Source organism: Entelurus aequoreus, linkage group LG03 (assembly GCF_033978785.1).
Source record: "Entelurus aequoreus isolate RoL-2023_Sb linkage group LG03, RoL_Eaeq_v1.1, whole genome shotgun sequence".
In the NCBI taxonomy this organism is placed as follows: Eukaryota; Metazoa; Chordata; class Actinopteri; order Syngnathiformes; family Syngnathidae; genus Entelurus; species Entelurus aequoreus.
Window position 1 is genome coordinate 78385897 of NC_084733.1, and position 15085 is coordinate 78400981.

The window sequence follows — 15085 nt, forward strand, 5'->3', positions numbered from 1 at the left end:
ATATATACTACACACACGTGTATACTACAAACACATATATACTACACACATACTGTATATACTACACATATGTGTACTACATACACATTTATACTACACACACATGCATACTACACGCACATATATATACTACACGAATGTGTATATTACACACACATATATACTACACACACATGTATACTACACACATACATATACTACACACACTTATATACTACACACACATATATACTACACACACCTATATACTACACACACTTATATACTACACACACATACGTATATACTGCACATGTATATACTACACACATATACTACACACACATATACTACACACACATGTATACTACACACACATATATATAATACACACACATATTTACTACACACATATATAGTACACACACATATATGTACTACACACACATATACTACACACATACATATACTACACACACATACATATATATACTGCACACACATATATATAATACACACACATATATTCTACACACACATGTATACTACACACACATACATATACTACACGCACTTATATACTACACACATATATACTACACACACTATATACTACACACACTTATATACTACACACACAAACATATATACTGCACATATACTGTATATACTACACACGTATACTACACACACATATACAACACACACATATATACTACACGCATATATATGTATATATATATAAATATATATATATACTACACACACACACCTGTACTACACACACATGTATACTGCACACACATACATACACTACACACATACATATACTACACACATATATACTACACATTTATGTATAGTACACACACTTACATACTACACACACTTATATGCTACACACATATATATGTATATATATATATATATTCAATCAATCAATCAATCAATGTTTATTTATATAGTATATATATATATATATATATATATATATATATATATATACACACACCTGTACTACACACACGTGTATACTGCACACACATACATACACTACACACATACATATACTACACACATATATACTACACACATATATACTACACATATATGTATACTACACACACTAATATACTACACACATACAGTATATACTACACAAACATATAGGTACCGGACCCATGCGGCATCATGGGGTACCAAAAAAGAAGTTATTGGTGAATTTTTTGAACGACAACATGAATGGATGTTTTTTTCACATGACTAATATTTGATGGTGACCATGTATAGGAGCGCCATCGCCACGGAAACGCCCTCATTGCCCCCGCGCACTAGAAGACTAGTAGTGTGTGTCAGCGTATGTACGTGCTTAGGTGTGTGTGTGTGTGTGTGTGTGTGTGTAAGGTGGGGGGGCTTGTGTTTTCTTAGAGTGTGAGTAGAAGAGGGCCCCCATGATTGGTAAAAGGAGACCTTTGTGTGTTTGTGCTCCAGTCAGTGCAAACTTCCCAGAGGGACACAATCAATGCAAGCTTTTTGTCCCGCTTCCACATCGCTACTGACTACTTCTTCTTCTCCTCCTCTCTTCTTCCTCATCACATTCTTTACTGTGTGTGTGTGTGTGTGTGTGTGTGTGTGTGTGTGTGTGTGTGTGTGTGTGTGTGTGTGTGTGTGTGTGTGTGTGTGTGTGTGTGTGTGTGTGTGTGTGTGTGTGTGTGTGTGTGAGACCTAAGCACGGTCCAACCAGGATGTCCACTCTGGTCTTGGCCCACATGGTCCTGAACGTCCACCTGAACATAAATATCAGCAGACACACACACACACACACACACACACACACACACACACACACACACACACACACACACACACACACACACACACACACACACACACACACACACACACACACACACACACACACACACGTATGTATATACTACACACATACATATACTACACACATACATATATACTACACACACGTGTATACTACACACACACAAGTATATACTACACACACATACATATATACTACACACACATACATATATACTACACACACATACATATATACTACACACACATACATATATACTACACACACATACATATATACTACACACACATACATATATACTACACACACATACATATATACTACACACACATACATATATACTACACACACATACATATATACTACACACACATACATATATACTACACACATACATATATACTACACACACATACATATATACTACACACACATACATATATACTACACACACATACATATATACTACACACACATACATATATACTACACACACATACATATATACTACACACACATACATATATACTACACACACATACATATATACTACACACACATACATATATACTACACACACATACATATATACTACACACACATACATATATACTACACACACATACATATATACTACACACACATACATATATACTACACACACATACATATATACTACACACACATACATATATACTACACACACATACATATATACTACACACACATACATATATACTACACACACATACATATATACTACACACACATACATATATACTACACACACATACATATATACTACACACACATACATATATACTACACACACATACATATATACTACACACACATACATATATACTACACACACATACATATATACTACACACACATACATGTATACTACACACACATACATATATACTACACACATACATATATACTACACACACATACATATATACTACACACACATACATATATACTACACACACATACATATATACTACACACACATACATATATACTACACACACATACATATATACTACACACACATACATATATACTACACACATACATATATACTACACACACACATATATACTACACACACATACATATATACTACACACACATACATATATACTACACACACATACATATATACTACACACACATACATATATACTACACACACATACATATATACTACACACACATACATATATACTACACACACATACATATATACTACACACACATACATATATACTACACACACATACATATATACTACACACACACAAGTATATACTACACACATGCATATACTACACACACATACATATATACTACACACACATACATATATACTACACACACATACATATATACTACACACACATACATATATACTACACACACATACATATATACTACACACACATACATATATATTACACACACATACATATATATTACACACACATACATATATACTACACACACATACATATATACTACACACACATACATATATATTACACACACATACATATATACTACACACACATACATATATACTACACACACATACATATATACTACACACACATACATATATACTACACACACATACATATATACTACACACACATACATATATACTACACCGGGGGTCGGCAACCCGCGGCTCTAGAGCCGCATGCGGCTCTTTAGCGCCGCCCTAGTGGCTCTCTGGAGATTTTTCAAAAATGTATGAAGAATGGAAAAAGATGAGGGGAAAAAAATCAATTTTTTTGTTTCAGAATGTTTCCTGTGGGAGGACAAACATGACATAAACCTCGCTAATTGTTATAAATCACACTGTTTATATTAAACATGCTTCACTGATTCGAGTATTTGGCGAGCGCCGTTTTGTCCTACTAATTTTGGCGGTCCTTGAACTCGCCGTATAGTTTGTTTCCATGTATAACTTTCTCCGACTTTCTAGGACGTGTTTTATGCCACTTTTTCTATCTCATTTTGTCCACCACACTTTTAACGTTGGGCATGAGTGCACAAAGGTGAGTTTTGTTGATGTTATTGACTTGTGTGGAGTGCTAATCAGACATATTTGGTCACTGCGTGACTGCAAGCTAATCGATGCTAAAATGCTATTTAGGCTAGCTATATGTACATATTGCATATGCCTCATTTGTAGCTATATTTGAGGTCATTTAGTTTCCTTTAAGTCCTCTTAATTACATTTATATCTCATGACACATGTAATATGGCTTTTAATTTTTTGCGGCTCCAGACAGATTTGTTTTTGTATTTTTGGTCCAACATTTTGGGTTGCCGACCCCTGTACTACACACACATACATATATACTACACACACATACATATATACTACACACACATACATATATACTACACACACATACATATATACTACACACACATACATATATACTACACACACATACATATATACTACACACACATACATATATATTACACACACATACATATATACTACACACACATACATATATACTACACACACATACATATATACTACATGTACATATGGTGTCCGCCCTGAGATCGGTAGGTCGTGAGTTCAAACCCCGGCCGAGTCATACCAAAGACTATAGAAATGGGAGCCATTACCTCCCTGCTTGGCACTCAGCATCAAGGGTTGGAATTGGGGGTTAAATCACCAAATGATTCCCGGGCGTGGCCAGCGCTGCTGCTCACTGCTCCCCTGTGGGGACGGGTCAAATGCAGATGATCATTTCACCGCACCTAGTGTAGGTGTGTGTGTGTGTGTGTGTGTGCGTGACTATCATTGGCACTTTAACTTGAATTTTAATCCGCTGACGTGACGAAGGCAAAATGGCCCATTGTCGGGACTTTTGGGGGATTTAAAAAAGGTTTTGCTTCATACGACCTTGTTAGGATAAGAGGACTGAGGAAAGATCAAAGCTGAGCTAAGGAGTAGAAAAGGAGACATAAAGGCAAACAGGTGAGAGTGCGACAAAGTAAGACTCACAGGTGTACTTTCCTTTGATTGGCTCGCCTCACTCGGGGGTCCGGGCGCCTCCAGACTCTTTGAAGCCCACATGAAAGATGGACGACACTTTTTTTTATTTTCACACTGTTTTATTTTCACCTTCTTCAATAACTAGACCACTACACTGCGTAGGTGTCCGAATATTCCACTGGTTAAAAGACACCTTCTTTATCTTTAATGATGGTCGCCACCTTTGACCACCTTGGACCAAACATGCCACCAATACGACTTTCTTTTTCTTTGGCGCACTGCCATCAGAAAAATAATGCCCGTTTTATCTTCCTTAAGGACTTATTGGCGCTCATTTGAACGTCTCATACATTTCGGTATCTTCTCATATGTTGATCTTCATTGAAAGTTTAATAAATATTTTTACGTTTTATTTATTTATTTATTTATTTATTTATTTATTTTTTACGTTCCTCTCAGGTCCAAGGGCACATGCCCCCCCTCATGATCCCCGTGTTTCCTCACGACCAGAGGTCTTTGGTGGCTGCCGCCGCCGCACAGCAGGGTTTCCTCTTCCCACAAGGCATGTCCTACAAACCAGGTACACACACACACACACACACACACATGCACACAAATTATTGTACGTGTTACCTTCTTGAGACCTCCGAATAATGCCTACCTCTTCAGGACCACCCTTTCTAGATATATAAAGATTTGTATTTACAACATTAATAATATATACATATTATTCAAATATAAAAAAGGTTGTTGTGAAAAATGATTTGGGATTTAACAAGAGAAAGGTCACAAGTTCACAAGAAAAACTCAGAATTTTGGCAGTGTCATAATAAAAGTCGTCATTTTACTCAACGCGAGTCAAAATTTTACAAGAAAAACTGAACATTTGTGCAATATTATGATAAAAGTTGGAATTTTACTCAATGACAGTCGCAATTTTACAAGAAAAGCTTCAAATTTTGGCAATTTTATGAAAAGAGTCGTAATTTTACCCGACTAAAGTCACAATTTTGTAAGAAAACTTTAAAATTTTGGCAACATTATAACAATAATCGGAATTTTAGCTGGCAAAATGATGACAAAAGTCATCATTGCACTCAAAAAATGTCACTATTTTACAAGAACAACAAGAAAAATGGTCAATATTGTGATAAAAGTCTGAATTTTATATGACAGATATTATCCTGACTTTGGAGCAATGTTCACAGACTCTAGTATTTGGCTCTCTATTAGATGCAATGGTTATCCGTATGGGGACCATGATTTCGGCCCTAACTTGAAACAGTATTATAATAAAAGTCGTCATTTTACTCAACGCAATTCATAATTGTACGAGAAAAACTGAACATATGTACAATATTATGATAAAAGTTGGAATTTTACTCAATAACAGTCGCGATTTTACAAGAAAAGCTTCAAATTTTGGCAATTTTATGAAAAGAGTCGTAATTTTACTCGACTAAAGTCACAATTTTGTAAGAAAACTTTAAAATTTTGGCAACATTATAACAATAATCGGAATTTTAGCTGGCAAAATGATGACAAAAGTCATCATTGCACTCAAAAAATGTCAGTATTTTACAAGAACAACAAGAAAAATGGTCAATATTGTGATAAAAGTCTGAATTTTATATGACAGATATTATCCTGACTTTGGAGCAATGTTCACAGACTCTAGTATTTGGCTCTCTATTAGATGCAATGGTTTTCCGTATGGGGACCATGATTTCGGTCCTAACTTGAAACAGTATTATAATAAAAGTCGTCATTTTACTCAACGCAATTCATAATTGTACGAGAAAAACTGAACATATGTACAATATTATGATAAAAGTTGGAATTTTACTCAATAACAGTCGCGATTTTACAAGAAAAGCTTCAAATTTTGGCAATTTTATGAAAAGAGTCGTAATTTTACTCGACTAAAGTCACAATTTTGTAAGAAAACTTAAAATTTTTGGCAACATTATAACAATAATCGGAATTTTAGCTGGCAAAATGATGACAAAAGTCATCATTGCACTCAAAAAATGTCACTATTTTACAAGAACAACAAGAAAAATGGTCAATATTGTGATAAAAGTCTGAATTTTATATGACAGATATTATCCTGACTTTGGAGCAATGTTCACAGACTCTAGTATTTGGCTCTCTATTAAATGCAATGGTTTTCCGTATGGGGACCATGATTTCGGTCCTAACTTGAAACAGTATTATAATAAAAGTCGTCATTTTACTCAACGCAATTCATAATTGTACGAGAAAAACTGAACATATGTACAATATTATGATAAAAGTTGGAATTTTACTCAATAACAGTCGCAATTTTACAAGAAAAGCTTCAAATTTTGGCAATTTTATGAAAAGAGTCGTAATTTTACTCGACTAAAGTCACAATTTTGTAAGAAAACTTTAAAATTTTGGCAACATTATAACAATAATCGGAATTTTAGCTGGCAAAATTATGACAAAAGTCATCATTGCACTCAAAAAATGTCACTATTTTACAAGAACAACAAGAAAAATGGTCAATATTGTGATAAAAGTCTGAATTTTATATGACAGATATTATCCTGACTTTGGAGCAATGTTCACAGACTCTAGTATTTGGTTCTCTATTAGATGCAATGGTTTTCCGTATGGGGACCATGATTTCGGTCCTAACTTGAAACAGTATTATAATAAAAGTCGTCATTTTACTCAACGCAATTCATAATTGTACGAGAAAAACTGAACATATGTACAATATTATGATAAAAGTTGGAATTTTACTCAATAACAGTCACAATTTTACAAGAAAAGCTTCAAATTTTGGCAATTTTATGAAAAGAGTCGTAATTTTACTCGACTAAAGTCACAATTTTGTAAGAAAACTTTAAAATTTTGGCAACATTATAACAATAATCGGAATTTTAGCTGGCAAAATTATGACAAAAGTCATCATTGCACTCAAAAAATGTAACTATTTTACAAGAACAACAAGAAAAATGGTCAATATTGTGATAAAAGTCTGAATTTTATATGACAGATATTATCCTGACTTTGGAGCAATGTTCACAGACTCTAGTATTTGGCTCTCTATTAGATGCAATGGTTTTCCGTATGGGGACCATGATTTCGGTCCTAACTTGAAACAGTATTATAATAAAAGTCGTCATTTTACTCAACGCAATTCATAATTGTACGAGAAAAACTGAACATATGTCATTATGATAAAAGTTGAAATTTTACTCAATAACAGTCACGATTTTACAAGAAAAGCTTCAAATTTTGGCAATTTTATGAAAAGAGTCGTAATTTTACCCGACTAAAGTCACAATTTTGTAAGAAAACTTTAAAATTTTGGCAACATTATAACAATAATCGGAATTTTAGCTGGCAAAATGATGAAAAAAGTCATCATTGCACTCAAAAAATGTCACTATTTTACAAGAACAACAAGAAAAATTGTCAATATTGTGATAAAAGTCTGAATTTTATATGACAGATATTATCCTGACTTTGGAGCAATGTTCACAGACTCTAGTATTTGGCTCTCTATTAGATGCAATGGTTTTCCGTATGGGGACCATGATTTCGGTCCTAACTTGAAACAGTATTATAATAAAAGTCGTCATTTTACTCAACGCAATTCATAATTGTACGGGAAAAACTGAACATATGTACAATATTATGATAAAAGTTGGAATTTTACTCAATAACAGTCGCGATTTTACAAGAAAAGCTTCAAATTTTGGCAATTTTATGAAAAGAGTCGTAATTTTACTCGACTAAAGTCACAATTTTGTAAGAAAACTTTAAAATTTTGGCAACATTATAACAATAATCGGAATTTTAGCTGGCAAAATGATGACAAGAGTCATCATTGCACTCAAAAAATGTCACTATTTTACAAGAACAACAAGAAAAATGGTCAATATTGTGATAAAAGTCTGAATTTTATATGACAGATATTATCCTGACTTTGGAGCAATGTTCACAGACTCTAGTATTTGGCTCTCTATTAGATGCAATGGTTTTCCGTATGGGGACCATGATTTCGGTCCTAACTTGAAACAGTATTATAATAAAAGTCGTCATTTTACTCAACGCAATTCATAATTGTACGAGAAAAACTGAACATATGTACAATATTATGGTAAAAGTTGGAATTTTACTCAATAACAGTCGCGATTTTACAAGAAAAGCTTCAAATTTTGGCAATTTTATGAAAAGAGTCGTAATTTTACTCGACAAAAGTCACAATTTTGTAAGAAAACTTTAAAATTTTGGCAACGTTATAACAATAATCTGAATTTTAGCTGGCAAAATTATGACAAAAGTCATAATTTCACTCAAAAAATGTCACTATTTTACAAGAACATCAAGAAAAATTGTCAATATTGTGATAAAAGTCTGAATTTTATATGACAGATGTCATATAAAATTGCTGAATTTCCCCCAGGGATCAATAAAGTACTTTCTATTCTATTCTATATAAAATTATGACAAAAGTCATAATTTTACTGTAGAAGTTAACTGTTAATGGCCACTATAGTCTTAGTACTGTAGTGTATTTGTTCATCCTATGGTCACATATGGGACGCGGGTTGTCTTGCATCAGCTGTTCACCTGGCGGGTTTTTTCCGGGGATGAATAGGGAAGTCCTTCTTTAGCTGCCGTCTTGTTTTATCATATATTGCTGCCTTTACACCCGTCAATGTTTACTTTTGTATGCACATTAAATCAACCAAAAATCCTGACTTTGGAGCAATGTTCTCGGACTCTAGTATTTGGCTCTCTTTAGATGCAATGGTTTTCCATATTGAGACCATGATTTCGGTCCTAACTTGAAACAGTATTATAATAAAAGTCGTCATTTTACTCAACGCAAGTCAAAATTGAACAAGAAAAACTGAACATATGTGCAATATTATGATAAAAGTTGGAATTTTACCCAATAACAGTCGCAATTGTACAAGAGAACCTTAAAATGTTGGCAATTATATGAAAAGAGTCGTAATTTTACTCGACAAAAGTCACAATTGTATAAGAAAACTTTCAAATTTTGGCAATATTATAGCAGTAATCGGGATTTTTCTTGGCAAAATTATGACATGTCATCATTTTACTCAAAAAATGTCACTATTTTACAAGAACAACAAAAAAAAATTGGCAATATTGTGATAAAAGTCTGAATTTTATATGACTAATGTCACCATTTTGCATTCAAATGTAATCGTTTCACGTAAAGTAATAATTTTACGAGAAAATATTGCAATATTACAGAAACAGAAAAAATATGAGAAATTGTTCCCAATTTTATAAGAAACAAGTCGACACATTGTGAGAAAAAGACTGTTTTTATTTAATTTTTATTTTTTTATTTTTTTTTGTTTGTAATTGGTTTTTAATCTTCATTATTTACTTCAAGTTATTACAGTATGTCTTTATATACATATTTTTATTTTTATTTTTTATTATTAATTTAGGCCAAAGGGCGCATTTCAATTTCTTACACACACTTATTGTTACACTAGTTGGCCAGAGGGGGAGCACTGTATGCACATTAAATCAACACAAAACCCTGACTTTGGAGCAATGTTCACGGACTGTAGTATTTGGCTCTCTATTAGATGCAATGGTTTTCCGTACTGGGACAATGATTTCGGTCCTAACTTGTTCACTGGGTCCTCCTATGGAAGGTACTTTTCCGTGTTGATGTCTCGTGAAGGGTAGAAATACAAGAACACACACACACACACACACACACACACACACACACACACACACACACACACACACACACACACACACACACACACACACACACACACACACACACACTCATGCAGCAGCTGATGAATGTTGAGGAAATAAATGTTTTCTGGATAAACAATCTGTTCCTCCAACAAAGACTTCATGACAGCTGTTATCAGCAGCACCTTCCACACACACACACACACACACACACACACACACACTGGGAAGCCGGTCCACGTTAATGAGGTGTGTCAGGTGAGGAATGTTCTGGAAGTGAGCGGAGAGATTTACAAGCCGTGCTCGTTCATGTCAGGAACAATACGTTGGAATGTCTCTTTTTACAGCTCGCTGAAAAGTTGTACAAAACATCTGCAACATGGAATTTTACACGCACGCACGCACGCACGCACGCACACACACACACACACACACACACACACACACACACACACACACACACACACACACACACACACACACACACACACACACACACACACACACACACACACACGTCTCCTGGTACACGCTGAATTTAAAAAATCACACATAAATATTACTTAGGCTGAAATGACGTCAAGAAAACAACTCAAGCATGACAATAATAAAGATATATACAGGTATACACACACATAGACATCTCCTGATACACACTGGATTAAACAACTGAACAAAGACTGGACATGGAAACCCTTTTAGGTGCACCAGCAGGAAGTCGACTTGTGGCCGAGCTTCTAAAAGAACACATTTTGGCTCCTCACTGGACGTGATGTTTGTATGAGGGGCATTGAAAGCTAGTTGTGTAGTTGTTGTGTAACTTACACACCGTGCACTGATGTTGCACACTGTGCTGCTCTACAGGTGACAACTACCCCATGCAGTTCATTCCTTCAACAATGGCGGCCGCTGCGGCTTCTGGACTCAGTCCACTTCAACTACAGGTGACTCTCTTAACTCTCTGAAACATGGGCATATATATATATATATATATATATATATATATATATATATATATATATATATATATATATATATATATATATATATATATATATATATACAGTCGTGGTCAAAAGTTGACATACACTTGTAAAGAACATAATGTCATGGCTGTCTTGATTTTCCAATAATTTCTACAACTCTTATTTTTTTGTGATAGAGTGATTGGAGCACATACTTGTTGGTCACAAAAAAACATTCATGAAGTTTGGTTCTTTTATGAATTTATTATGGGTCTACTGGAAATGTGACCAAGTCTGCTGGATCGAAAGTATACATACAGCAATGTTAATATTTGCTTACATGTCCCTTGGCAAGTTTCACTGCAGTAAGGCGCTTTTTGGTTGCCATCCACAAGCTTCTGGTTGAATTTTTGACCACTCCTCTTGACTAAATTGGTGCAGTTCAGCTAAATGTGTTGGTTTTCTGGCATGGACTTGTTTCTTCAGCATTGTCCACACGTTTAAGTCAGGACTTTGGGAAGGCCATTGTAAAACCTTCATTTTAGCCTGATTTAGCCATTCCTTTACCACTTTTGACGTGTGTTTGGGGTCATTGTCCTGTTGGAACACCCAACTGCGCCCAAGACCCAACCTCCGGGCTGATGATTTTAGGTTGTCCAGAAGAAATTGGAGGTAATCCTCCTTTTTCATTGTCCCATTTACTTTCTGTAAATCATCAGTTCCATTGGCAGAAAAACAGGCCCAGAGCATAATACTACCACCACCATGCTTGACGGTAGGGATGGTGTTCCTGGGATTAAAGGCCTCACCTTTTTTCCTCCAAACATATTGCTGGGTATTGTGGCCAAACAGCTCAATTTTTGTTTCATCTGACCACAGAACTTTCCTCCAGAAGGTCTTATCTTTGTCCATGTGATGTCGGATGAAACAAAAATGTTTTGGAAACATACATATGCACGTAAATATATATATATATATATATATATATATATATATATATATATATATATATATATATATATATATATATATATATGTATATATGTATGTATGTAAATATATATATTTATATATGTATATATATATATATATATATATTTATATATATATATATATATATATATATATATATATATATATATATATATATATATATATATATATATATATATATATATATTTTTTTTAATATTACAGAAAAAAGGAATAGCAGCTGAGTCGACATATTTTTACTGTAAAAGTGACAGTGGTTTTTACAGTGTCTCACTGTAAATGAAAAAATGTCACCGTTGTTATTTTTACAGTAAAAAAAATAACTTGCAGCTCAGTTGGCAGAATCTTACCATAAACTATATGGTTTTTACACTAAATTACTGTACATTTTAAAACAGTTTTAAGATAACATTTGGACGACTCAGCTGCCAGTGAAAGTACCGTGAAATTTGTGGCCATTTTTTTTTTTTTTTTTTTACAACACGGTACTACTTTTAGTCTTACAGTAAAAATTCTGGCGACTACGCTGCCAGTTGGTTTTTTTTAATGCAAAATCTATGGTCGTTGTTTTTACAGTGCATCACTGTAAATTGAAAAATGGTACCGATGTTATGTTTACGGTTTAAATAAGAACTAGCATCTCAATAAATTTACCATAAAATCTACGGTGTTTTTTTTACACTGACTGGCTGTAAAATTTAAACAAAATGGTGCAACCGAACTACCAAACTACAACATTTACATTGTATAATACATTTACAGTTAGTGTTTACGCTTACGATTAAAGTTACACGTACAGTAATAGTTAGTTAGTAGTTACAGTTACAGTAGCAGTTAGTGTTAACGCTCATGATTTTTTACAGTAACAGTTACAATTAGTGTTTACGCTTACGATTACAATTAAGGTTACATTTACAATTAGTGTTTACGCCTACAGTTATAGTTACAGTAACAGTTACAGTTAGTGTTACTAACTACTACCGTTATAGTAACAGTTGGTGTTTACGCTTACAATTACAGTTACACTTAAACCACTGTTATTTTTACAGTAACTAAAAACTTGCAGTTTTTTACTGTAAAATTTACTGTGTTTTTTTTACACCTAATTACTGTAAATTAAAACATTTGCTACCACTGTTTGTTTTTTTTTATGTAAAATTCTGACGACTGATCTGCCCGTTTTAAACTTAAAATCTACGGTCACTTTTACATTACATTACTGTAAATGGAAACAAGGTACCACTGTTATTTTTACTGTAAAACTCTGCTATTTTTAATCATAAAACCGAGGCTGTAAACTACAGTTTGTACAGTGTATTATGTATTATGCATTCTGCATTCTGCTTTTTTATTTTATTTTAAATGAATAATTGATTAATACATAGTAAAGTAAATAATTGGATTTTAAAAAAATATTTGGAATTAAATCATTTTAAAATGTATCTAGTAAATTTTAAAAAAAATTATATATTAATATAAATGCATCATATTAGAGTAAATATATTTAATTTAAAAAGGATGTTCAGTTGAAGTATTTATTTACACTAAACATTTTTGTTGTTGTTGTATAATTGCTTGTTTACACCCACTAGCCACTTCATTAGGTACACCATCTGCTGAGCTCCATCACGAGACACACTTTAACGCTTCTGATCGCATTAAACGGTTGTTTGCGGCTCTGTAAATGCTTGTTGCTATCTGTGATGAAAAATAATATAGCATATAAAAGAAAATATTCCTAACTTACGAAGAAAAAAAAAACACTCATGATGGTGGATGTGATATAAAGGACACTTTTTCCAAGCCTTCATCCACCTTGACCCCACAGGTGCGGAACAAAGGCTCCTTTTATTCCGGCATTTACATTTTGTTTACTAAACACGCTCGCCTCTCACAAAGCCCACAAAAGCACGCAAGAGAAGCCCTTGAGTTCAAGTCCGCGTTCTCGCTTGAGAGCGGCGTCAAGATGGCCGAAAAGGAATAACTCCGACTCGCTACGACCTCGCCCCTGTTTTTTGAGTGGGCAGAAAATTAAAAAAACATGTTTTTTAATTTTTTAATGCTGGTTATCATGGCTGACTGAGTGCATACAACAGACGTTGCATTGCACATTCAATTAAAGACGGGTGAGGAAACGTTAACGTTGTCGTAGATCAGGGGTCCCCAAACTTTTTAACTCCGGGGCCGCATTGCGGTAAAACAATTTGGCTGGGGGCCGCGCTATTTATATATACATATACAGGTATATATATATATATATATATGTACACTACCGTTCAAAAGTTTGGGGTCACCCAAACAATTTTGTGGAATAGCCTTCATTTCTAAGAACAAGAATAGACTGTCGAGTTTCGGATGAAAGTTCTCTTTTTCTGGCCGTTTTGAGCGTTTATTGACCCCACAAATGTGATGCTCCAGAAACTCAATCTGCTCAAAGGAAGGTCAGTTTTGTAGCTTCTGTAACGAGCTAAACTGTTTTCCGATGTGTGAACATGATTGCACAAGGGTTTTCTAATCATCAATTTGCCTTCTGAG

The 15085-nt window shown here is 34.0% G+C and overlaps 1 protein-coding gene across 1 annotated transcript in view; it reads left to right on the forward strand.

Annotated features, from left to right (window-relative positions):
• LOC133646903 (transcription factor SOX-6-like) overlaps nucleotides 1-15085 on the forward strand; it is a 281000-nt gene that overhangs the window by 190039 nt on the left and 75876 nt on the right. Inside the window, 2 exon segments of the mRNA XM_062042819.1 lie at nucleotides 5313-5433; nucleotides 11457-11536. Coding sequence (XP_061898803.1) covers nucleotides 5313-5433; nucleotides 11457-11536 — 201 coding nt within the window.